We start from the raw sequence: 26,818 nt of genomic DNA on the forward strand, positions 1-26,818 counted from the left end.
CTTAAAAAAAAATTCAAAAATATTTTTGAAAACTTAATGAGAGCATTAGAGTAAAAGACTGGGAAAAGAAATGAGTGTTATGGAACAAAAATTTGGAAATATTAACAGCCAAGAACTAATCTTACCCCAAAGAAGGGGGAGGGGGACTAGCTGAGAATTAGAATTTACAAAATAGAAGCTAATGTCTCTATTAAGACAAGTGATGCCTCCATGAGATAAGAAATACTCAAATTCAAAAGACTGAAAAAATTTTGAAGAAAATGTAGAGTAGCTCATTGTGAAAACTGGGGTAGAAAAATAATTCAAGGAAAAGAAATTTCAAGAATCACTGAAATACCTGAAAAGCTTTGGTCAAAAAAAAGAAGCCCACCATAATATTTCAAGAAATCTTAAAAGAAAACTAACCAGGGGCAGCTAGGTGGCACAGTAGATAAAACACCAGCCCAGGAGTCAGGACGACCTGAGTTCAAATCCGGTCTCAGACACTTAATAATTTGCCCAGATGTGTGACCTTGGGCAAGTCACTTAACCCCACTGTCTTGGGTGGGGAGGCCAAAACTAAAAAGGGAAACTATTCAAATGAATTAAAGGACACAATATAAATTGAAAACCTCCACTAGTCACCTCCTGAAAAAAAATTAAAAATTGCAGGAAATTTATGGCTAAAATTTAGATCTTCCAAGTCAAAGAAAAAATATTGCTAAGAGCAAGAAAGAAAGAATTCAAGTACTAAAGAGCCACAGTCAGGATCACACAAAAACTTCAAAGTCACTCTAAAAGAGTAGAGAACTTGAAATATGATATTCTAGTCACAATCCATTGCCTTAAATAATAAATAAAAAAATAATATAAATAGAAAATAAACAATTAAATAAATAAATAGAAAGTAAATTAAATTTTTAAAATTTTTAAAAGAGAAATGATATTCCAGAAAAGGATACATACATACACACACACACACACAGACACACACACACACACACACACACACACAGATTTACAAATTAGATTAATTTATCCAACAAAAGGGGCGGCTAGGTGGTGTAGTGGATAAAGCACCAGCCTTGGAGTCAGGAGTACCTGGGTTCAAATCTGGTCTCAGACACTTAATGATTACCTAGCTGTGTGGCCTTGGGCAAACCACTTAACCCCATTTGCCTTGCAAAAATCTAAAAAAAAAAAAAATTTATCCAACAAAACTGAGCATAATTCTAAAAGAAAAAAATGAATTTTAAATGAAAGAGAGGACTTCTAAGCATTCCTAAAAGATCAAAGCTACATAGAAATTTTGAAATGCAAACACAGGAATCAAGAGAAACATAAAAAGATAAAACATGAGCAAACAGTAATAAGGCACTAAACAAGAATAAACTGTACCCTAATATCATGATGCCCTCAAAACCCTATCATTACCAGAGGTCATAGAGAATGTCAGATTAGAGAGCCTAGGACTAGTTCTGTTATATTTTTGTGATCTTAAAAACATGAGAAGTCCAGGGAAGAGGAAAACATTAGTAGAGAAGAAGAAAGAGACAGGGAATATTACTTCACATAATTGAGGTGTATGAGTATAAGTTTATACAAAAAGAAAGGAGTGAGGGGGAGCAAAAGACACTTGAACCTCAACTTCATCTGAATTGGTCAAAGAAGTATAGAATTAAAAACATAAAATTTAGTGCTTAAAAGGATGGATTTCAAAGAGGGGGGGGCTAAGAACCTGTTACTGGGCTCTGGGCAAGGGAAAAAGAGGGGCAGAGAATCAGAAGTACATTACAGCATTGGTGCTGAGCTTACTCCTTGTCTCATCACTCTCTTTTTCATAAAGAGGGAACAGGAACCAAAGAGAAGAAAAAGTATAAGAAAATAGAATGAGGTGAAATATAAAATTAAAAATTATGACTGTGAGGATTCATTCATAAAAGAGAAACAGAATAGAAAGCAGAATCCAATAACTTGCTATTTACAAGAAACACACTTCAAACAGAAAAATACACTCACTTAAAGTAAGAGACTGAAGTAAAATAGATTGTGCTTCAACCACCATTAAAACTCATAGGGATAGTAACCATGATCTCAGACATAGCAACAATTTTTTTAAAAGACCTAATTTTAAATAGGGAAACTATATTTTGCTGAAAAGTACTACAATGAATTAATGTCAATACTAAACATATGCACCAAGTAGAAGAGCATTTAAACACATGAAGGAAAAGATAAATGAGTTAAAGGTAGAAATAGATAGGAAAACTATAATAGTGGAATATTTCATTATCCCTCTCAGATCTAGATAAATTTAACCAAAAAATAAACAAAAAAGAATTGAAGGACCCGAATAGAATTTCAGAAAAGTTATATGTGACAGACCTCCAGATATTACTGAATGGGAAATAAGGATTTCTCAGCTGTGCACAGCACTTTTACAAAAATTAACTATATATTAGGGCATAAAAAAAATCTCAAAAACAAAGGCAGAAAAGCAGTAATGTTACATGTATCTTTTCAGACTATAACAATAATAATATTATTATATTCAAGAAGAAATGATTTAAAATTTTTTTAAAACAATTACAGGGTTTATCCTTACCACACTAACAACCATAGCTCAAAAAAAAAATTTTTTTTTAAGTAATGGGCCTCTGAAAAGAGGCCATCCCTGAATAAAGCAAAAGAGTATATACCTCTGCTTCATAGGCTGCACATTTTGGAAAGTATACCAAGGGTATTTATTGTTAAAACAATACAGAAGAATTGTTTGGTACAAAGATAAATCATGTATTTTTAATTCACTCTCTGAAAGTCAGTGACACTAATGGACACTTCCACTCCAATTCAGTTATTTTCTGCCTTAAACATTTTTGTCGGTGACAAGTTTTCAGTTTTGTTTTCTATTTTAAAATTCACATCAATTTGTATGTTACTCCTCGCAAAAGAATCACTTTATAACATTTTTGAGAAAACAAGTTTTAATTTCTTTCGTAAAGGTACAGTGAGGAAATCGAATTCTTTTAAAACGCTGAAAGTTTTAAAGTCCACAGTCAACATATGGTGACCTATTATCAAATGTCTAAGTCAATTTGAGGAACAACAGCACCAGGAGGGAATTCTTGATATACTTTAAGAATTTAAGAATGCAGAATCTTTCATACACTAGAGAAATACTTTCTGGTAAGTTATCAATTTTAGTTAAAAAAAATCATTAAAACATCTTTCTTCACTTTCTAATATGATGACTAAATAATTGTCCTTGTCCAGGTAAGATGCAGGCTGTTATTAAAATCACTTTGATAATCACCATAACTTACTAAAAGTACAAAAAGAAAGTTATACACTTACTCATCACCATCCGGACAAATTCCTGTAGTCTCATCATATTTTGTACAATATACATCAGGACTATAATTAAAAGTTCCATCACGCCTTCGGATGGGTCTACGGCGACGCTGATTTAGGAAATGCCAATGAAAACAGGTAAATGGTCTGTGTTGTGTACACTTGTGCTGCAAAAACAGGGGGCACTGTTCTGTCCTAAATTCCTTTAGATACCTAAAAAGATAAATGGTATTACAAGTTGTTTCAGCTGGGGGGAAGCACTATACATTTGTTGCAGTGTTTGCTAGATAACTAATAGTTCTCGAGGTCAGTCTCCACATAGTGTGTGTGTAACAAAGTAACTTTATTAGGGCCAAGCAACTTAATTTTAATTGCTTGTTTTTTTAATGACCACCACTCAACTTAGAAAGGGAATATTGACATAAATAGACCTATGAGCCCTTGATCTTCAATTATACTGCAACAGAGGGAAGGGGCAAGAGAAATCCCCCAGGCAGAGGTCTGCATTAAATGCAGCAAGAAAAAAAAAATAACAGCACACCCTCCCGTGCATCCAAACCCGCTTTCTTCCGAATATACAGAATTCAACCATCCTGCCAGCTCCTAAACTGTCCCGAAGTAGGATTTTGCAAAATTTTGCATCACATCACTGTTGCTTCAACACTTTTTCAATGAAGAAAGAAAGAGGGGGGCGTGTGAGGGGTGTGGGTGAAGGGAGAGGCTGGCACGCTAGGCCTGGCATCGGGGGCTCCCTGCAGGGGATGGGGGCGGGGAAGGCACGGGGCGGCAGCCACGAGAGGCAGAGTGGGCAGGGGGTGGGAGCCCCCGGGAGGCGGGAAGGAGCAGGGCTGGACGGCACGGGGCCAGGCGGCCCGGGGAAAGTCCGCGAGGCCGCTTTAAGGGCCCGCAGGCTGGAAGTTCCGAGGACCCGGCGGGGAGTGGACGGGTGGCGGAGCGGGCCGGGCCGGGCCGGGCAGCCCGGCGGCGACGAGGCCTGGGGGAGGGGCGCGCGGGGGAGGGGCGGCGCGGAGGCCGGAGGCGGCGGCGGCCGCGGGGAGGCCGCGGGGTGCTCCAGCCGCCCCGCCCCGCCCCGCGCCGCCCCGCGCCGCCGCCGGCTCGCAGCCCTGCACCCCGGGGCCCGCCAGGCCCGGACGCGACGGGGCCCGGGCCCGGGGAGGGGGCTGGGCGCGCGGGCCGAGGCGCTCGGCGGCGGGGGCGGGGGCGCGCGAGGCCGCTTCCCGCCCGCCGGGGCGGAGGGGGCGGCGGCGGCGCCGGCGCCAGCCCCGGGCGGTAGGGGGCGGCGCGGGCCACTGACCTGTAGTGAGTCGGTTTCTCCGTCTGGGGGGGGGACCCGCTCAGCGCCACCGCCGCCGCCGCCGCTTTCGAAACCGACGGCATTTTCAGTCAAAACAATGCAGCGCGCATGCGCCGGTCGGACCCGCCCCCGCCCCCTCCGGATCTGTCCCCCCACCTCCGCTACCCCCTCGGCCTTCGCCAAGCCCACCGGGCCCCCCACCCCCTCCCGCCCACCCACGCGCCCGCCCGCCCGCCGGCGCGGAGCCCGGACCCCGCCCCCGTCCGGGAAGGCCCGCCGGCCCCCCCCCCCCCCCGCCCGCACCGGAGGCCACGCCCCCGCCGGAACGGCCACACCTAGTGGCCACACCCACTACCTAGAGGCCCCCCACGTCGCCCAGCCCCGCCGCTCGCAGACGCCACGCCCCCTCGTGAATGACAGCGCCCGGGGGCGCGGAGCGCCGGCCACGCCCCCTCCTCGCCGCCCCGCAGGCCACGCCCCCGGCGGCCCCCACCCCGGCCCGCCCCTCGCCCCCCGCTCGCCACCATCCTAGCCCTGGCCCGAGAGGGCGGGAGAAGGCTGGCGAGCGCGGCGGACAGGCCAGCCCGTCCAGGAGAAAAGCCAAAGGCTCGGCCGGCACCCCGACGCCCCCTCCTCCCTCCCCCATCTGCACGCACTAAGGACATCCCCATGCCCCCCGCCTCCCGAGCACCGGGCGCCCCAACCTCGTGAAAAACTTGTGGAAGACGCCAAGAAATGCAAGGCACAGAGGTGAGGCACCAGCCCTGTGGCACAAAGCACCGCAAGGCATCCTCCTCCTCCTCTCTTCTACGTGAAAACTGTCCCATGCCACTACAGACCTACAAGTCCTCCCTGCCCACCGCTGACACTCTGCCTGGCAGGACAGAAGGAAAGGTTTATGTTTCTTTTCCTACGTGCCAGCTATGCTGCTTTGCAAACCCGATCTCATTTGATCTTCAGCAACCCTTTGAGACATTATTCCTATTTTATAGTTCCTTAAGGGAACAGAGGTTAAGTGATTTGCCCAGTGTCAGCTAACACCCAGTAGCCTCCCCTCACAAACACTCCTAACACCCTACTGCTCTCCAACTGTACCCCTTTCGTCCAATGTGAAAACAGTATTTATCATTTGCCCCCTAATGCAAGTCACAGAGCTGGGAGATGGGGTCACAAAAACAAATGAAAGAGGAAGCATGCAAATGGTCTTCTAAGGGATGCAATAGGTAAGCATAAATTATCATTTAAAGGGAGAATGCTGAACCAGAGGCAAGGAGTTTTTGGGAGGTACTGCTAAAGCTGAGCCTTGAAAGAAGCTGAGAATTCTAAGAAGTCAACTAAGGCAGAAATGCTTTCTAGTTACAGGAGAAGGGGCAGAAAATGTGTCTTCAGAGAGAACAGCAAAGGGGCCAAGAGCATCTGAAATGGAATAACAGCTGGAACCATCCTGAAAAAAGCCTTAGATGCCAAGCTGTGGAGTGTGTTTACCTCAAGAAAGGATAAGAAACTACTGAAAATTCTGGCAGGAGAAGCACTTTGGTGAAATCTATGTATTAAGGAATTAATTTAAATTAATTTTGGCAGCTACATAGAGTAAAGGTTGGAGAAGGTAAAGACTATAAAACTGAGGGACAGGTAAGACACTGTTCTAGTCATCAAGGTGATAAGGCCCAATTGAGTATAGTGGTCATAAATTTAGAAAGGAAACATCTTTTTGTTTTGTTTTTGTAAGGCAATGGGGTTAAGTGGCTTGCTCAAGGTCACACAACTAGTAAATAGCAAATATCTGAGGCCAAGTTTGAACTCAGGTCCTCCTGACCCACTGCACCACCTAGCTGCCCCCAAGGACTGATCTTATAGAAGTAAAATTGAGAATATATATTATCAACTGATTAGCTATGAAACCAAGAGTCAAGGAAACTTAAGAGATGTCAAATCTAGAATGGTAAGAGTGGATTCATCCTCAAGAGAAATGGGGAGGTAGAGGGAGGAGGTATTAGGGGAATGTAGCAAATGAGTTTAGTTTTGAACATGGTGATTTTAAGTTGAAGAAAAAACATTACAGCAAGAAATAGCATAAGAGTTGAGAAGAGACATGGGCTGTGTATACTTAGGAATCATTTGAATAAAAAAGAATTGATTCCAAGGGAATTGAGATCACCAAGATACAGAATGTAAAAAGGAAAGAGGCATAATATCTTCTGGGACAGATATGGTTAGGGACCAGGAGGTATATAATGATCCAGCCTCCAACAGAGAGGTAGCATGGACTAAGGTGTCCACATTCAGTTTCAATATGGTGAGCTTGTTGAGAGCATCTGGGTTGCTTAAGGTGGGGTGAACTCAACCAAGTGAAAAAAGCAGCCTCTGCACTTTCTGTCTGGTCAACAGGAGACTAAAATAAAATAAGAGACTGAGAATAACAAAAAGGAGTTTTGAGTACATTACTCAGGAGAATAAGAGGCAGTTTTCTCTGCTCTGGAGGGAAAGTTGAGAGGGGGAGGTGTCATGGGCTTGAAGACAGAAGCTGGCAGGGAGGGGTATGCTATCTCACATCTCAAATGATTCTCCAATCAATCCCTATCTGGATTGGGTGCATCTAACCAATCCTCATTCTAGCTGCCCTTAGATCAGGAGCTGAAGCTGAAGATACCCTGTCTAGACAATGCTCAGCCAGCTTTGGGGAGCTGCAAAGTTGTTTTTAATCCTCTACACGAAAAACTTCAAGGGCCTCCCCATTGCTTACAAAGGACAAATCTCAAACTGCTTATCTCAGACTTCAGGGCCCTCCAAAGATTAGCCCTTTCAGTTTTATGTCTCATTTCTTGACAGCATAGGATGTCTCCCATTGGTGCTGATAATCAAATATTCTAATTATATGAGTTGGTATCCAGTAAAGGAAAAATTACTGGTTCTGGAATCAGAGAACCTTGATTAAGATCCCATCTCAAATGTTTACTACTTATTCAACCTTGGGCAAGTTATTTAAATTATTTGAACTTTAGTTTCTTTCTCTGAGGGACCTTCCAACTCTAAATCTACAATAGTGGAAAGATGGCTTTGAAGTCGAGATGTGGGTCCAAATTCTGCCTCTGATATATTAGACCATGAGCAGCTAGTTAAATCCTTTTGCTAAGTCTCATTTTCCTCACCTGAAAAAGTGCCACTTCCTTTGCCTCTCTCCCATTCCACCGAAACCCTGTCTCCATTCACACCAAATCAAATATTTCCTTCATACAACCATAAGTCTGCTGTCCTATTCACTCACACTGCAGACCCAGGTCCAGACTTTTCAAGCACATAAAGGAGTCATGCACCCTCACACACTGGCCACAAGCCATTCTTTCTCCAAGACATATGCAGCTCCTGATTCCTTCACATAATGCCTAACCAGACAGAGACTTGGAACTCTTGTCCCATCACTCACACAGGAACCCACTCCCAAGCCCCACAGCCATGGATGGGCTTTCTAAGAAGCAGCCAAGTGGTAGCTCTTTTGGGAAATAAGCAGTCAGGGCTGGTTTTTGCAGACAAATGTGCTTTCACACAGGGAGCTTCATTTTTTGCTCTTGTTGACACAGCAGGTGCTTAATCAACCTGTTGATTGATTGGCATTACTAGAGTGAGACTGTAGTGAATGGTCAGCTGCCAGGGTACTGTTTTGAGGGAAGCAGCAGGAGGCAACTCAAATACTTTCATACTGTTTTCTTCCAATGTTTCTCAAGAGGATCTCTGTGAATTCCACATCTTCCTTCCCCTAATTCTATTTCCCTTTGGTGCTCTGAGAAATCAGGGTGGTCAGTCTAAGAATGAGAGTTAATCCATCTTTGTGGTTTCTTTACAGTACTGCTGTTTGAAAAGTTCTTTAGTTTTCATATATCTGGCCTTCAAAAGTAAATAGTCTAAGTCCTATGGATAAAATGGGAGGTCTAAAGTTTCACAGTAATTGAGACTTTCATTTTTCCTCTGTTAAGGAATGGGATACTGCAGTCTTCAGAAAAGCTTGAATGTGGCCAACTACCCTGTCATAGCCATTTGATCCAAAAGCAGTAATAGATGGTGGCCTAAGTACATATTACATTCCCTGATTGGTTATTTCATTAACTGTCTGCTCCTTCATAGGTACTGAAATCAGAGGATGATCCAGGTGTAAATTTCAGAGGCAGGATAGTTAAAGTCAGCTCTGTTCCAACTATACTTTTTCAAACAAAGCCATCTATATCTATATCTAACCTGTTCATAAATCATAGCCATACTCTCATATAATATTAACCCATTATTTCCAAAAGCTTAATGACCTCTCCTCTCATAATTCTCCTCTACCCTCACAGTTCAGTCCATAACCCAACCTTCTCTCACAAATATCATAAAGAGATATGTTCATGGAACCCATGGTCCTACAATGCCTGAAAATGAAATTTTCACTTTAGAAAACATTATTAGATTCCATTTACTAAAAGGCTGAAGTTACAAATGACAGCACCCCCTAACAAGCCCCTTGACTGGGTGAAGATAGATTCCTGGTGCAAGGAAGTTTTTAAAAGGGTATCAGTTTCATGAGGGTGACAAAAGTCATATGCCAGTATAGTCTCACAACAGATAGAAGGTAAGAAATAGCAATAAAATGTTTGAAAATATTCCTAAAAGGACACTAAACTGTACATCCCCTTTAACCCTGCCATACCACTACCATGGTCTCAAGATGAAAAGGACCTATATGCCTGCAAAATACCTAGTTACGTGGGCTCCTTACCTTAATAATGCTGCAATGGAGAACAGAAATTCAAGCAGATATTTGTCCCAGGTCTCACTAGTTGGTGACATTTGTTGGAATCTGAATTTCTGGGATTTTGACTTAGATGTGTCTAGGAGTGAGAGGCCAAAAACCGGAATGAACAGCCATTACTGATACCTATCATTCAAGGGACCCAGCAAGGGTCATCTCTGCTTCTCTTCTACCGGACAAATTTTAGTCACAGAGAATGGAAATCAAAATCACTGTACCCACTTCCTCTCCTGCCCCCCATGGCACATGCATGAGGAGTTTGTGGAGTATCAAAGGGAACTTTGCATTTCTCTTCACTCACTTCTTAAAAGAGTTATTAGCTCAAATTTAATATATTAAGTTGATGTGGTGATGACTTCTCTTTGGAAGATAGCTGAAACAAGAAGCTGATTTACCCTTGGATGGTGACAGGATTAAGCATTGGTTTCTTATAATCCAAATAAACTGTTCTCCATACATTGCTCATTGTCTTTGCTATCATTATATTTTCCCCACTTTACATGAAAAAAAAATTGAGCTGGCTGCTAAATAATTGATTAACATGATTCATGCTGGCACAGGTAGAGACTTATTTAGACAGAAGTCTGGTTTTGAGGGACAGGCAATATACATCCCTATTTCAACAAACTGAAAGCATGAGACAGACTTGGACTCCATTTGAAATTCCTAAAATAATTAAGGCACACTGAAATCTTACGCCAAGGTAAGCACCAATTTCCATAAACAGGAGAACCTATAAGCAGAGAGAATTACCTATGTGTTTGTGTACATGTGTGTATACATACACATATGCACAGTCACACATACAGAAGTGTGCATATGCACATATACCTACCATATAAGGATCAATAATCTAGTTCTATATATCTAATAAAAACTAAACAAAATCTCATCAAAAATAGGGCCAATCTTAGTCATCCTGGCAGGGTGGCAGGGTATTGTTTGTTTGGTCTTTTGCAAAACAATTGGATGATATCTGCTCCAACAATGCAGTCCTTAGAACAAATTTAAACACTGTTGGTCCACAAATGATCCTATCAGGGCTAAGAAGTCTGAATCCTAAGTCTAAACACCTACTTAGCATTAGAATACTTACAATTAGTTACCAAAATAAATTAACAGCCCTCTTTCCATTACCAGGGTAGTGTACAGATATGTACATAAATGAGATAGGAAGTACTTTGAGCTCTTCAAAATCAGCCCTACAGAAAGTCAAGGTAATCTTATAAGCACCAAGAGTGGTGAAACTTATTGCTCCTTTATTTCTTATAATGGCATCTTTATTAGATGGAAATAATTTGCCTTTGGGTGATATTTTTATGTACTAGAAGCAGCTAGTAGATAGAGCACTGAAGGAAGCTCTGAGTTCAAATTCTACCATGGACACTTACCAACTTTGTGACTCAGACAAGTCACTTAACCTAGCTACCCGAGTTTCCTCAACCAAAAAATACAGGGTTGTAATGAGAATAAAATGCTGTTATTGTGTAGCACACTTTGCAAACCGTAAAGAACTAAACAAATACTAGCCCTTACTATTTGTACTAGATTAAATTTAAACATTACCTTTGGACACTAATTTTTAATTCAGTATCAAATCAGTGTACTTTTGTTTTCCCTGGAAAGAAACAATTTAGAATAAATTGATTCAAAGGAATCTTATAGCCCAGTAGATAAAGAGCACTGAGCCAAGAGTGAGGAGGGCTTGAGTTCAAATCCAACCTCAAATACTTACTAGCCCAAGTGACCTTGACTAAGTCAACTTAACCACTGTCTCTTTAAATTTCCTTAATTATAAAAAGGGGGATAACAGCCCCTATACCTCACAGGGTTATTTGTAAAAATACACTTAGCACAACTGTCAGTAACATTTTATCTCTAAAACAAAAACAATACCCATAGTTCCTACTTCATGGAGTTGCTTTGCAGATCAAATTGGTTCAAGAACCTATTACACTTTGCAAATTTTAAAGCACTGTCAGCTATTTACAATAATCACCTAACCACAGGTCTATAAAATTGCTCCTTAGATATAGAGTGAAAGGCTAGAGATTCCTTCCAACCCTCAACTTCTATGACTCTTTGTATCTTATAGGACCAAGGCAACTGGCACATTGTAGGAACTAACATGTGCTTGCCTTTGAATCCATCACTGATGTACCGAAATTAATTCAGGATTACTTAGGAACCTTAAGGGTTAGTAGAAATCCCCTACTGGACATTTAATGAATTTACAATTAAAAACTGATTTCAATCTCTTCCCTAACAGATTAATATGAACTTCTTTTAAGCACGTAAAGGCACCACCCAAAGGCAAATTATTTACTTTATTTCAATGCCACAGAAGTAACATTTATTTTCACACTGTTTTATAAAAACAAAATGGATGGAATTTTCATGCAAATGAATATCCAGCAGGCAATTCTGCACAGTATTTTGCACACCAATGCATTGTTAGTTACTAGAGTGGTTAATGCCGACATTCGTAAAGGACCCCCAAGAAGCCCTTTCAGAAGTTTCCTTGAGAAGTTTGGGGAGGTCAAAAGGCAATTACTTTCTTCTCTTGAAGGCCTACTGCTGTCACTGAGCCTCCTCTGAGACACCACGTCTCACTAGGCTGAAATCCCAGGATTAAGACTGGGCGATATGGGCGTTATAAATCATTCAGAGGTTGAAAGTCAGAGCTGCCGGGATTGGCTGACCCGTTTGCCCAACCCCTTCATTTTACAAAGGAGAAAATCAAGGCCCAAATGGTTTGACAAAAGAGGTAGACCTTCCTCCAAGCGTCCGGGGGACCCTTAAGTCCTAGCTCCTGGGCCGCTCGGATTCGACCTCTGCTTCTGGCGACGGGCCTTCCGGGCCTCTGGTCAGCCACCGATCGACATCCGTCTCCACTCTTAAGAAGCACCAGAAGATGAGCACCAGAAGGGAGACGCTCACGGGTAAGACCTTCCACCAGGGCCGGCGACGATCGCTGCCCAGGGAGTGCTCCACGGTCCACCGGCGCGGGTTCGCCTTGCTGGAGGAGAAATGGAGAGGTCGGTTCAGGACGTCCTCCTCTTCCGCGACCCCGCTCTTGGCCCTGGCTCCGACCGGAGGAAGGGAGGCCCGAGGCGCGAGGCTCCGCGCCCGGCGACTCCTGAGAAGGAGACAAGTGAGCCGCATCGGTGCCACCCGCATGGTTCCCTCTCCTAAATCTGGCACGAGGACCCGGCCACGGTGGCGCAGCGGCAGCCGGCGGAGCCTCCTCCCGGTCCCCTTAGCGAGGACTCACCTCGCCGCCCGAAAGCACAGGAAAGCGCTCATTCCGAGCGAGCCTCCTCACACACAGGGCAGGACGGCGCGGACCGGGACGTCACTTCCGGCGCGGAACTTCTCCTCACATCCCCTTCTTTCTTAGCCGCGTTCCGCGAGTCCGTCGCCGCCGACCCGGAAGCAAAGCCCGGAAACTCGAAAAGGCCCGGGTTAAGCGGAAATGGAGCTAGGACGCAGCACCCCGGACACGCCGGGCCCAGGCATGCTGGGAAATGGAGTTTTGTTTTTCCTCGCGTCGCCTTGCTGCTGACTCGAGAAAGCCCGGCCTCAAGGATGTAGAGAAAATGGCCGGCAAAGGAATACGCACCCACTTTTGGATTACTCTCCCAATATCGCGGAAGAAGTCCTCATCATTACCGTTCTCACCTCTGTAACTGTATCAGATTACAGAGGATTCTCTTGGTGCCAGTGACGTCACCGCTGGTTGGCAGCTGGGAAAACTGAGGCCTGAGAAAGGAGGATGCCCACGGGGAGGGGAGGGGGCAGGGGGGCTTCAAGGGATGCTTGTTGAAAACTTATCTTTGCATATAGTTGGAAAAATGAATGAATAAATATATTTTTTCAAAGTCTCTAATGTTGTCAGAAAACAACAAAGAGAAACACCAAAGAAAAAAAAAAGGGAAAAATAAAATCACACGGAAGAAAATAAAAATCAATCTGAATTGAAAATGGGCAAAAGTGACAATACAATGAAAAGATACCACAAAGGAAATGAAATACTTAAAGAGTTTTAAATATAACTGCTGGGAAAATAAAAGAGCATCAATAAAACATTTTTAAAATACACAGAAGACAAAGTAAGTTCAAAAGGAGACATAGCAGTGTGGATGCTACTCTGTTAAGTATAACACATACTTGTTAAAAAGCTCTATATAAGGGGCAGCTAAGTGGCACAATGAATAAAGCACCGACCCTGGAGTCAGGAGTACCTGAGTTCAAATCCAGTCTCAGACTTTAATAATTACCTAGCTATGTGCCCTTGGATAAGCCACTTAACCCCACTGCCTTGCAAAACCCTTTTAAAAAAAAAGCAGTTAAGAGAGAATTTCACATACAGTTCTCTTTTTTGGACATTTATACACACCAAAATGTTAATGTTTGTTGATATTTGTCAAGTTCAGAATTTTTTGTAAAAGAAAACAATAGAATAAATGACCTAGTAGGAAAATCAAAAGACCAAATAAAGCAATATCTAAAAGGAATTTTAAAACTGGGGGGGGGGGTGGGATTCAGGTTGGAAGTAGAAAATATTGTAAAAAGGATAAGAAGTAATTTTTTTGTACCACTTTTTTAGAATTTTTATTTATTAGGGGTGGCTAGGTGGTACAGTGGATAGAGCACAGGCCTTGGAGTCAGGAGTACCTGAGTTCAAATCTGGCCTCAGACACTATAATTACCTAGCTGTGTGGCCTTGGGCAAGCCACTTACCCCCATTTGCCTTACAAAAAAGCTAAAAAAAAATTTATTAAGGCAATGGGATTGCACATACACACACACACACACACACACACACAAACACACACACAGAGTAATTATGAATTTAGTCTAGGGCTTGAACTCCCACAGGAAGGGGAGTCCTAAAACAACTTTAAAAGAGAAAACTGTTGGTTTAGTTGAGGAAACAGGCCCTGAATGGCTTGTTTAAAACCAGAAAACTAAGGTTGATTTAGCTGTGCAATATCTGTGGCATAGAGGAGAGTTCTATCCAAGTCAGGGAGAAGAGATAGCTATACATATGGAATACATACATACAGAAAGAAGGAGCAGAGAATTTCTCTTTTCCTTCCATCCCATCTTGACCAGAGTACATTGTAAATGTTAGAGGATTAGAGGTTTCGACGTGTCATCAGAATCATAGCATGACAGCAGTTTCTGCATTGAGCAAAAGATAAAATAGGAAAGGTGGCTTTAGGTCTCTATGAGGAAAACAAAAGAAACTAGACCTTCCAAAAGGGAGCTTCCAGACCATAATGCAATAAAAATCACATGCAATAATGGGCCAGGAAAGATAGACCTAAAACTAATTGGAAATTAAATAAACTCATTTTAAAGTTGTGGATCAAACAACAAAATATAGAAAGAATTAATTATTTCATCCTAGATAATGACAATAAGTAGACAATATACCAAAACTTATGGGATACAGCCAAGGCAGTTGTCAGGAGATATATATTTAAATGCTTACATGAATAAATTGGAGAAAGAGGAAATCAATGAACTAAACATGCAACTAAAAAAATTAGAGAAAGAACAAATTAAAAACCCCCAATTAAATATCAAATTAGAAATTCTAAAATTTAAAGGAGAAAAAAAATCTAAAGCAAGAAAACTATTGAACTAATAAATAAAACCAAGAGTTGGTTTATGAAAAAAAACAATAAAATTGATAAACCTCCAGTTAATTTGATTTAAAAAAAAGAAGAAAACCAAATTGCTAATATCATAAAGGAAAAAAGGTGAACTCACCACCAATGAGGAGGAAATTAAAGTAATAATTTGGAATTATTTCACCCAATTTATGCCAAAAGGGAGAATCTTGTGTGTTCAGCAAAATAAATTTTAAGAGATTAGAATTATTCTCTTTGCTACATGTGCTCTAAAAAGTCCAATCTACTGTTTTTAGTATGTACTGGGGGTGGGGGGGAATGTAGTTCACCAACTTTTGTGGTTACAGTCTTATAATTAAACCTGGCTGACTGATATCAACTGATTATTAAATGGAGAAACAATCTTCAGTTCCTCAGGATCTCTTAGAGCTCTGAGTGGACAAATAGTAACTGACACTCTAGGGACCCATTTTTTTATTTTGCACATATTATTAGCCACAGAAAATCACTGCTTGCCCCTGAGGTGGGGAAAGAGATAGAAGAAAGTCAATCTTCCTAATGGCTGTTTTAAAAAAAATTTTAAGATAGATATCAGGCTACAATTCTTTCTATCTGCCTCCCCTCAAATATGATATATGAGTTCAAACATAAAACCACTTCCCTAATCACCTTTTTTTTTCAATTTATACTCAATTATTTATTTTTCCAATAACATGCAAAGAGAGTGAGTGGGATAATTTCTGGTGAAGTCCTCTCAGGGTTAGAGATATGCTTATGCCAAGAAAAACTTTGGGGCACCTAGGTGACACAGTGGATAGAGCACTGGCCCTGGAGTCAGGAGGACCTGAGTTCAAGTCCAGCCTCAGACACTTGATAATTGCCTAGCTATGTGACCTTGGGCAAGTCATTTGACCCCATTGCCTTACAAAAAAAAATAAATTAAAAAAAAGGGCCAAGGGACCTAGGTCATCCTGTTTTGCAATAAGACCATTTTGGCTAACTGAGGCACTGACCATGAGAATTCTACTTTTTCTAGTCAAAACAATTATGAAGGTCATTAGGACCTCTAAGTCACCCCACCATCTGATGAGATACATATTTTGAAAATACTACATTCTTTTCTTTGCATCTGTTGCTGGGCTAGATTTCCATGAATACACTGTACGCTCTGAAAGCCAGCCAATGGACTGAAGGAAAAGGGGGTTAGGCTGGGGGAACTGGGTTAGAATCTATATAAAACTGCTTTACTATGTATGTTTCAAGTGCAGCTCTCTGAGACACTATCTTGATGTGTCTGGAAATCCACCTTTTTCTTGAGAAAAGTAAATAAAAACTTTCCTTTCCTCAGACTAGTCTCTGAGACTTTTACCTAAAAGATTTGGGGAATTGATCTGAGAGTTGTTTTATGAAGGTTTGGTAAAACAAATGTTAGGGAATTTATTTGAAGGTATAGAAACAGAAAAACAGACAGTGAGTATTACCAGATGTGTTAAATAAACAAATCATGAAAGAAATGCTATTTTACATTGAGAAAGCTTTGACAATTCTAAAGTATATAAATTGATCATATAGAAGTGCCAGGAAAAGGGAAACTAAAGCATGTGATGGAAATAGTTGATTATTAAACAGAATCCAAGTTTACTCTATGGTACCATTAGTAAAAATATAGATTCTGATAATGTTATTTCATTTTCAAAATATTACAGAAAATAATGGGACAATTGAGGAGTTAAGAACAGAAGAACCCCCAGAAAAGATTTAAGACTCCCTTATGAGAGAAGCTATTCAGTTTTCTCTATCTGAAGAGAGGGGCAGGGGATATTCTAATTAGGCTGTGGGATTTTTGAGTGGCTGTTTGCCTTGTCAAAAATTAAACCAGTTAAACTCAGGAGGTGTTAAATATTAAAACCTTTGAATAGAAAGGTATATTGTGAAAAATGTTATTATGTATTACAATGTGGTCTATATAGCTGTAAAAGTAAACTTTTAAATAAGTCATTGAATCTAGGTCAGAACAGCAAGTACTAAAATCAAAAGGATGGAAAAGAATACTGGAACAGTATATTAAGGGAAAATGTAAGCTGTATAGTCTGAATAACGGGCTTAAAAGACTTGGGAAAAGAATAAAGGGTTGCAAAGAAAAATTAAGAGGCATAGGGCTTCTTAAACCATTTATGAAGTATGGAAGTTAAAGCATGTAGAAAGAAGGTATGAGCCGGTTTGACTATATAAGCAAAAAGATGGATTTGGGGAGCTTTGAAAAGACATTTAAAAAAATCAATGTAAAAAGAAGAAAAGTATAAAGTCAATTGATAAGCTATGGAATGTCTTCTAGTTTTTTTAATCCTGGTTTATGCTAAATTAAGATTTTTTTTAAAAATGAGATTGGGGGTAATTTGAAAATTGCATTAGACTGCAACTTTTGCAAATCTGGCAGTGAATTAACTGAAAAGTAATTATCCCTATAATATGAAAAGTTTGATATGAAAGCAATTGCTAGGGGTGGCTAGGTGGCACAGTGCATAAAGCACCGGCCCTGGAGTCAGGAGTACCTGGCTTCAAATCCAGTCTCAGACACTTCAAAATTACCTAGCTGTGTGGCCTTGGGCAAGCCACTTAACCCCATTGCCTTGCAAAAAAAAAACCAGAAAAAACTAGAAAAAAAGAAAGCAATTGCTAGGTAAAGTTAGTTTTTTATTATATTTTATTATTGTTTCTTCAATTAGGTAACTCTATAACATGCTAATCCTTTGTACAAAGTAAATTGAAAATAAATGAAACTGAATTACAAGCGGTTTGTAAAAATGAACACTTTTGATTATGATATGGTGGCATTCCTAAATGTTCTAATATTAAGAAATGTTGGTCAGTAAGGATGAAAGCACTTATAAGCTAGAGCTTTGAGAAGTTAGAATTGCCACTGAAAAAGATGAGAGAATTTGCAAACTTTTAGGTTTTGAAAAGAAAATAATTTAAAGTTATTTCATATACATATATATATATATATATATATATATATATATATATATATATATATATATGACTTTTGGAATTTAAGAGAAATATAAAGAAAATCTTGTAATCATAAAAAAGGGATCTTTGGACATATCTGGTCTTAAGAATTTTCTGTTTTGCGAAAATTCTAGGGAGTAAAAGGAATACACATGAAATTGAAATGTGTTATATATAATTAGTAAACTTTGTATAAGGACAAATTCAAACTCAAATTGTTGAGAATTTAAAAATTGTGTTGTCATAACAATGAATGAATTGAAGTTTCATCTATCAAATTTATAAAACTATGATATGAAAAAACTAGAGAATACTTTGCCAACAGTCTATATCTGTTAAGGTTTTGCTTTCCATCTTGTGGTTATGAAGGGGAATATTTATATGCAAGATCAAAGTAGCTTACTTAACATCTGTCATTTAAGAACAAAATATATCTATTTGAGATCTTTTTTTTTGTTTGTTTTGTTTTAGGTTTTTGCAAGACAAATGGGGTTAAATGGCTTGCCCAAGGCCACACAGCTAGGTAATTATTAAGTGTCTGAAACCGGATTTGAACCCAGGTACTCCTGACTCCAAGGGCGGTGCTTTATCCACTACGCCACCTAGCCACCCCCTATTTGAGATCTTGTATGTAAATGTAACTGTCTGGCATTGGTAAAAAGTTGGGGTTTTTAAATTATCATATGTATAAGATTAAATTTGTAGAGAATCTTTTCTTTTTGAAAAATAGGGGTATATTTGGGATAAGAAATAAATAAGCTTGTAAAACAAAAATGTAAAAGAAATTTGTATGTAAAAGATATTCACTTATGAAGTTAACTTTAAGAGAACCTGTTGTTTTGTTTTGATTTAAGAGAATTAGATGTCAGCATGGAAACCTTATGTTACATGTAGGTTATGAATTAAATGTTCAATTTTAAAGAAGTAAAACTGCAGATTTCTCCCTCTATGTTAATTGCAGGAGGATAGTATATAGGAGATTGGGAAGTATATCTTAACTACAAGATACCCTTCCAACAATATTGAATAAGTGTGAGAGGCTCTGAAGAATGATTGGAAAATTTAAAAGTATGTGATCCCTAATTAGATGATTTAATCATGAATAAAATGTTGAAAAGTTTTTTATTAAATGTAATCTACTTTTGTAAATATAAGCTATTTTGTTGTATTGATGTCAAAACCTGGAATTAATAATTGATTTCTTTGTAGGAATAATGAGGGAAAATATCAAAAGTTATGACCCTCTGGTATCTCTGAAATTTTTAAACAATGTATTAGGGGTGGCTAGGTGGCACAGTGGGTAGAGCATTCGGCACTGGAATCAGGAGTACCTGAGTTCAAATTTGGCCTCAGACACTTAATTACCTAGCTGTGTGGCCTTGGGCAAGCCACTTAGCCCCATTGCCTTGCAAAAACATAAATAATAAATAAATAAATAAATAAATGGATGAATGAATGAATGAATAAATAAATAAATAAAGACGTGTTGGACCTTACTCTAGATCTGTAGTTCCATGTATAAATGCAATAATGGAAGGATTGTTTTGCAAAATCTGAAAATTAATGTTATTTTTATTATTGTTTTTTATATTTGGAATTAATAACACATGTTGAAAATTTAGAATCATCCAAGATGTTCTAATGGATTGAGAGAATTCTAAAAGTAATGATTTGTATTTCAAACATGACTAATAATTAAATAGGTTTATTATAGAAAATTGTTTGCCAATTATATATGTAAATTGGGATTGTTGTATATATATATATATATATATATATATATATATATATATATATATATGTATACTGTGATTGTTTGCTTTGAAGTGAAAACACCTGAGTAACATGGGAAAGATAAAGATAATAATAATAATAAATTGAGATTTTTTTTTATAACAATCTCTTCCTAATTGTTATGTGAGAATTCTGGACATGATCCCCTAACCAAAGGAGGGGTTTATTTATTGTATAATACAGCAGGCTAGAGGGAGGGGTCTCTAGCCAGAAGGCCTCTGACATAGCATCTTTATCTAGGAATAAAAGCAGATATGATGTCAGACAAAGGAATGTAAGTAATGGAGATCAGAAGTTTGATAGGGTTTTTGGTATGTCAGAGAATACTCCAGAAGCTGGGGAAATTTGATTACAACCCAGATTATAATTAGTATTTAGTCCTTGTGAAGTAAATTCACTTGAAGTTCTACTTAGTTGGAATTACTATTTCAAATCATGGACTTTTAATTGGCTTTTGTTCTGTATTTAATATCAGATATAATCAGCAAGTGAAGTGCTATGAGGTCAATGCTCAGCATCATTTTTTGCAAGACTTTGCAAGCTTTTCTGAAGTCCTGTCCCTCATGATTTCTTTTTTTTTAATTTTAAATTCTAAAATTTTCTTTTATTTCTTTTTATTTTATTTTGTTTTGTTTTTCCAGTTACTTGCAAAGGTAGTTTTCAACATTCCATTCATTTGCACATTTATGAATTCCACACTTTTCTATCATCCTCCCTTCCCTCCCCTCTCCACATGGCAGTGAACAATCTAATAAAAATTGTACATGTATACTTATGCTTAACTTACTTGCATATTAGTCATGTTGTGAAAAAAGGAATTAGAACTAAGGGGGAAAATAACCATGAGAAAGAAAGGAAAAAACATCCCATTCACATTAATAGTTTTGATTACTAACTGTATTTTCCTCTATTCTATCTTCCCCATGAGCGGAATATTCCCTCTTAAGAGTTAATATTCCTAGTGAAGTCCTCTCAGGGTTAAAAATCATTAAAAACAAAGACAATTACTCTTAGACTACTCTTAGAAGGAAAAGGGAGAGAGACCTTGCATTCCAAGTCAGGCACCCTCCTGATTTTGTTGGGGGGGGGCAGGGAACAATGGACTATTTCCAGAAAGATCTTGAATTTTTATTTAGTCATTTATTTGATGATAAAACTATCTTAACTGGTAGAACAGTAGACCATTCCCATGAGAAAAACCTTGTACTCCAACAAAGCTCATAAGACTCCTCTTGTTTGATGATAAGTAGACTTTTCCTAGACCTTGTGTTCCAAGGCAAGTTACATTACTTCAAGAAGATAGTTATAATACTGAAGGTTATTCTCACCATCTGGATGGTGAGGTGATATATTTTTTTTTAGTTTTTACAAGGCAATGGGGTTAAGTGACTTCCCCAAGGCCACACAAGGCTAGGTAATTACTAAGTGTCTGAGGTCAGATTTAAACTCAGGTACTCCTGACTCCAGGGCCAGTGCTCTATCCACTGCGCCACCTAGCGCCCTGAGGTAATATTTTCTACAAAACTTTCATTCTTTTGTTTGTTGCTGGGGTAGATTTTTCACAAGTAGAATGTAACTCTGAAGACTAACCAATGAGTCGACAGAGAGGGACACAGGAAGGAGGGGATCCAGTTAGGCCATATGATCTTGCTTGACTGTCATTTCAGGGTAGCTCCTTGATCCTCACTACCTTTGTGAGACTTGGAGTGTGCCCTTTTCTCAAGAAAAGCCAAAATAAACTTTTTTTTTACTCAGAGGAATCTCTATATTTTTTAAGTGGATTTTTATCCCACACACCTATTTATACTTTTCTCTTTCCTTTCCCCTTATCCATCCTCAGCAATATTTTGCTCCTGATTGCTACCTTTCTATCAGCCCTTTTCCCTTTCCATTTTTGTTTTTCTTTTTAATTTTTACTTTAATTAACTTTACTTTTACTTTTGCCTTCCCTTTTATCAGTCTCTTCTCCTTTCTTTCACTTCACTCCCTTATTTTCCTGTAGGGTGGGATAAATTTTTAAACCCAATTAGGAATGTATGTTATTCCCTTTTTGGGCCAAATGTACAAAAGGTACAAAAGTTATTCCACACCTGGTGACTCATAATACCCCTACTACCTGGTACCCAGATCCTCTCATCAAAGTGAATGATATAGTTCGGATAGATTTAGAAGCTGGCAATATCAATAATTTCATAAAATTTGATACTGATAAGCTATGCATGGTGATTGGCAGAGCTAACTTGGGTCAAATTTGTGTGATTACAAACAAGGAGAAACATCCTTGCTCTTTTGATGTTGTCCATGTACAAGATGCTAGTGGCAATAGCTTTGCTCTCAAACAATTTTTGTTCCTGGCAAAGGTAATTGAGCCTCAGATCCCTCTTCCTTGAGGAAAGAGTGTGTCTACCCTATAAATGCTGAAGAAAGAGACAAGAGACTGACAACTAAGCAGAGTTGCAGTTAAGTGATTGTATTGTAGAATTTCAGTACAGTTTTTACTTAAATATGTGATTACCCTACAACAATAAAAATATACAAAATAACAAAATAGTTTCAGTAACTCAGACTTGTAAAGTGAAATTGAACAAGCCACAAATGACTTTCTTTTTTTTTGTTGTATTCAGGTACTATAGATATAAAAGTTGCAAAAATGCTTGTATGTAACTGAACTGGTTTTGCTTAACTACTTTTCTTTGCTACATGAGAGAAGGCCCACTGATTAGAAGATAGGGAATGGACATATACCAAAATGGCTGATGTAAAAACAAAAATTATCAATATAATTTCAAAAAAAAAGGAAAAAATAAAATAAATCTGCAGCAAAATGAAGGGCCTTATACCCATACTAGTACTGAGCAAAAGCTGACACATAACATATGCTAACAAAGTGTCATGCTCAATATTCTCTCAATCAGTCAGAAGTTACCTCTACCTCTTTCCCCATTTGCATCTTTAAACTTGGGCAGAAATGGAGTAACTTTCCTCATCTGAGCTGAAACTTTTTGCAGGCCTTTGCACTAACCAGCCAGGGTAAGTATGTAATATGTAACTATCCAGAATAAGCATAAATATTTTAAATAAGGACGATTATCTTGGCATGCCAAGTAACCAACATAGTGTCCATTGAAAACCAAAGTTAAGAAGGAACTAAATGAACCCAATTCAATGACGATATGCTTAGGTTGTATGAAGGACATAGCATATCCATATTTCATATCCATAAAACATATCAATTAATTATCAACAAGTGAAACATGAGAGGCAGCTAGGTGGCACAGTGGATAGAGCAATGGCCTTGGAGTAAAGAGTAATTAACAAACTAGATAGCTAAAACAATAACATTTTCATTAAGCCTATATAGATCATTGAAGTCAAGGATTTCAGAAGAGAAAAGTAGTATTGGGAAGTGGAGAAATAGTTAAGAAATGGAAAATAGGATTTTGTTTTTCTGGAGCATGATTTAAAACAAAGGAAAGACAAGTTCGTAGACAAGCATATGATAAACCTAACAAGGGCTTGTTTAGAAAAATCAAATCAAAAGAAAAGGGTAAGGAGAAAATTGCCATCATATATCCAACATACTAGGTAACAGAATAACTACAATTTAGGAACAAAAATAGCAGTAGAAATATATGGTCAGAGGAAACAAAATTCAAGAAATGCACAACCAGGCAATGAATGGCCTTAGATGCCTATAGTCAAATGTAAACAATATGGATAATCAACAAGACAAGCTAAAGATACCAATACAAAGAATTATATTTCATATTATAGGGATAACTGAGACAGTGGTATGAGACCAATAATTAAAATATTCTCTGGAAGACTATATCTTATCAAAAGGAAAAGAATAAGGAGAATGGTAAGGAACTGGGAAGATAACATGGTATAAACAGAAGAGATGTTCATATGAGGAAATCCAGGAATTTGAGGTTAGGAAATGTAATAAGTGATTTGTTTCATTTCTACATTAGTTATAAGAAACTGAGGAAAGGAGTCTATGTTTTACAGAGAAACAGCTAGGGAGGATGAGGAAAAAAGTAAAGTGGATTGATATAGTATAATCAGAGATCATGTAATGAGGAATGTAGGTTTACAGGATGTAAATCAAGTTAATTTACATCTGACTGAACAAAAGGAATCCCTCTCTATAGAGAAGTAGATAAACTTGCAACTGGAAAGCAAGAGACCATGGAATTAGAATGTTGGGTGAATAGTGAATAAACTGGCTAGTCTTAAGTGTCAGATTCACATATTTGTGTTATTTCTCTTAAGGGCGTGGTTACCAAATTGTGGGGTAGGGGAGGTTTGATAAGGATTTGGGACCCACATGGGGAAAGAATTGGGTACTTTGGATTGGCCTTTCACTTCTATAATATTCAGTCAAGTGGGGACATGGGAGGGACTTGTGTTTCTAGATAGGAGATAAAAGGCTATGATTTTGTGCCTGGATATTCCCATTTCTGTTTGGGACATCCATTCTTAAGATCCTTTCAAAAAGTGATCCTCTTTGCTTCTAATAATGACAGTTCTGAGTTCTTGGTAAGGTGCTTGTTTCTTACAGGAAAGATGGTAGAATCCTTTGTGGGAAAAGCAATGAAAGAAAAAAACAGAAAGGATATTAATATGAAAATATATTACAGACAACCTGGATAAAAGGAGAAAATAGATAGTTAGGAAATAGGTAACAAATTTGACATAGAGGCATGATATCAGGAAGCAGAATCTTTTTTAATTTTTTACAATGCTGGAGTTCTCTGTCAAAAGAAGATCAGCAATAATCTGGCTTTTATTAATAATTTTATCCTTAAAAGGGTAAAAAAAAAAATCAATGGGAGTAATTTATATTCTGAACTTTTCACCAACAAGGAGAAACTATTAGCTAGGATATAAATGATAGGAACCTTAAGGGAAAGTGACTTTTCTATTTAGAAAAAGAAAATTTTAGAAAAACAAAAATTTTAGAAAAATTTGTATGGAATTTGAAAAATATGGAATTTGAAAGACTAGTCAAATAGAAAGGATTTATCAAGTCCTTATTATATGCCAGGTTTCAAATATAAGAGCAAAAATAGTTTTAAACAGACTTTAAATGTTCAGAGAAAAGATAAGTAGTACTCCAAGGCTTTAACTCCTACAGGGGAGCTCAGCCTAGGGAGAATGGGAAGATATAAAGAAACAAAGAGGAAAATGGTTCATTTTTTAAAAATTTTTATGGATACAAAGGAAACTTATTGACCAACTTTTTTTTTTTAGGTTTTTGCAAGGCAAATGGGGTTAAGTAGCTTGCCCAAGGCCACACAGCTAGGTAATTATTAGGTGTCTGAGACCAGATTTGAACCTAGGTACTTCTGCTTCCAGGGCTGGTGCTTTTTCCACTGCCCCACCTAGCCACCACCTAGCTGCCCCCTTGACCAACTTTTAAAAACCACATATAGAAGATATAATCAGAGCAAGGTAATCCAAGATGAATACAAAACCATGGCAAAACCTGTTAGTATCAGGAATGTAAAACTCAGAATGAGTTGAGGTTGAGTATTTAAGACAACAAAAGTGTTGTTGCAAAGTTATATTAGATTAAAAATAGGAGACTCCTCACTGGCCTAGATGAGAAATGTATATATGTATATATCAATGATTTAGGTGTGTGGATCCTTTGTTTCATATGCTATTATTTTTCACCATTCCAGAGGGGTTCTTGGGGAACCTATGTCTGACTGAAATCTTTCATGTCCCTATCTTTATCAGAAGTTTTCTCTTTTTCTTCAGAATTTCATTCTTAAGGGCTTTTCATCCTTCTTGGGCTTATTTTTCCTATAGAATTTTGAGCTGTCTTATCTTTTCCCTCTCAATTCTTTGAAGTCTGCTTTCCCCAAAATCTAGGATGTGTGCAGACTATGTCTAACTTTGTGGCAATATTAAAGAGGAAAAGTAATTTCTCTCCAAGGTTCCATCACTCAGTAACCAGTTTGTCTTTGTTGGACAGAATCATATGTAGAATAACAGCTCTCTTCATTGGTTTTTCTAAGATTAAAATGAGTTAAAAAACCATTATTACGTGCTAATTGGCAGAGAGATCAGCATATGTATGAATAATGGAAGATTCTTTTCTCAATACAAAATCATTCTTCCTGTACCAATTTTGTGAAATTGTTCTAGATTTCTTCATTTATAAACTCTTTCTGTTCAGGTGGTCTGTAGCATACTCCCATAATAATAGTCCTTCTGTTTCTCTTACCATGCTCTTCACCCAAATGATTTCTATCATTCTATCATTTCTCTCCTCTGATTCCTAAATTTCCTTCTTTTTTAATAAACCTTTTACTACATCTTTTTAATTTGATTTGCTATTTATACCTTCCCCCTTTTGTTTATTATATACTTTTAAAGTAGAACACTTATGAGTTAGACTGCCATTTTGCTGGAGATGCCATTTGCATCTCCAAAATATTGAGATTCAGCATTGGAAGTCTAAGAAAGAATTTACAAGATGAGCTCTCTTACAGGCAAGTTGTCATTTTATAGGGTACTGTGATGGTACAGTGGACTGAGAGTTAGGAGATATTCTAACAAAGAAAAATCTAATACATGTTCATTTATATAGGGAGAGAAGGAAGAAGAGAGAAGAAATGATTTCAGATAAATAATCTGTTTGAAGTGGGTCTGGATGTTAGAAGTTGAAATCACCCAAGTGACAGTAGTTAGAAGGGACAAAATTTCTAATTAAGTTATAAAACAAGCTTGTAAGAAGGACTTTTGAATATCAAAGAAGATCCCAGGTATTGATAATAGAACTGAGGAAGAAAACCTCAAGCAGTGGATATTGATAATGGGCATTGAGAATACAAAATGCCTTGGGCAAAAGCAGAGGTAGGGACTACAGTGCCAGTAATTAAGTCATAGCTAGAAATCCCAATTCTAGCAAGAACCAGGACACTCAGA

The 26,818-nt window shown here is 38.6% G+C and overlaps 2 protein-coding genes across 7 annotated transcripts in view; both read right to left on the reverse strand.

The window, feature by feature from the left end:
* The window catches only part of UNKL (unk like zinc finger), a 150,249-nt gene extending 145,493 nt beyond the window's left edge, over positions 1-4,756 (reverse strand). For 4 of the 5 annotated variants that reach the window (XM_074197145.1, XM_074197144.1, XM_074197143.1 and 1 more), the window contains exons 1-2: positions 4,646-4,756; positions 3,334-3,543 (exon numbers count right to left, since the gene is read on the reverse strand). In XM_074197145.1, coding sequence (XP_074053246.1) covers positions 3,334-3,543; positions 4,646-4,728 — 293 coding nt within the window. In that variant the 5' untranslated portion in view covers positions 4,729-4,756. The remainder of the gene's footprint in view (positions 1-3,333; positions 3,544-4,645) is intronic. The other variant, XM_074197147.1, reaches the window with a different exon arrangement.
* A 2,407-nt stretch (positions 4,757-7,163) lies between these two features.
* On the reverse strand, positions 7,164-12,788 carry UQCC4 (ubiquinol-cytochrome c reductase complex assembly factor 4). Of its 2 annotated transcripts, XM_074197156.1 has the most exons (2): positions 12,703-12,782; positions 7,164-12,447 (listed from the first exon to the last, which is right to left on the reverse strand). In XM_074197156.1, exons 1-2 carry the CDS (start codon positions 12,732-12,734, stop codon positions 12,234-12,236), a joined length of 246 nt encoding a protein of 81 aa, XP_074053257.1. In that variant the 5' UTR covers positions 12,735-12,782; the 3' UTR covers positions 7,164-12,233. The 2 variants fall into 2 exon arrangements, with proteins under 2 accessions (XP_074053257.1, XP_074053256.1); XM_074197155.1 differs by having other exon boundaries at positions 7,164-12,788.
* Between the last annotated feature and the right edge of the window lie 14,030 nt (positions 12,789-26,818).

Source organism: Macrotis lagotis, chromosome 8 (genome assembly GCF_037893015.1).
Source record: "Macrotis lagotis isolate mMagLag1 chromosome 8, bilby.v1.9.chrom.fasta, whole genome shotgun sequence".
NCBI lineage: Eukaryota > Metazoa > Chordata > Mammalia > Peramelemorphia > Peramelidae > Macrotis > Macrotis lagotis.

Coding starts and splice junctions, on each gene's coding strand:
- UQCC4 (XM_074197155.1), bottom strand. CDS start 12,608: ATGCGGGTGGCACCGATGCGGCTCACTTGTCTCCTTCTCAGGAGTCGC.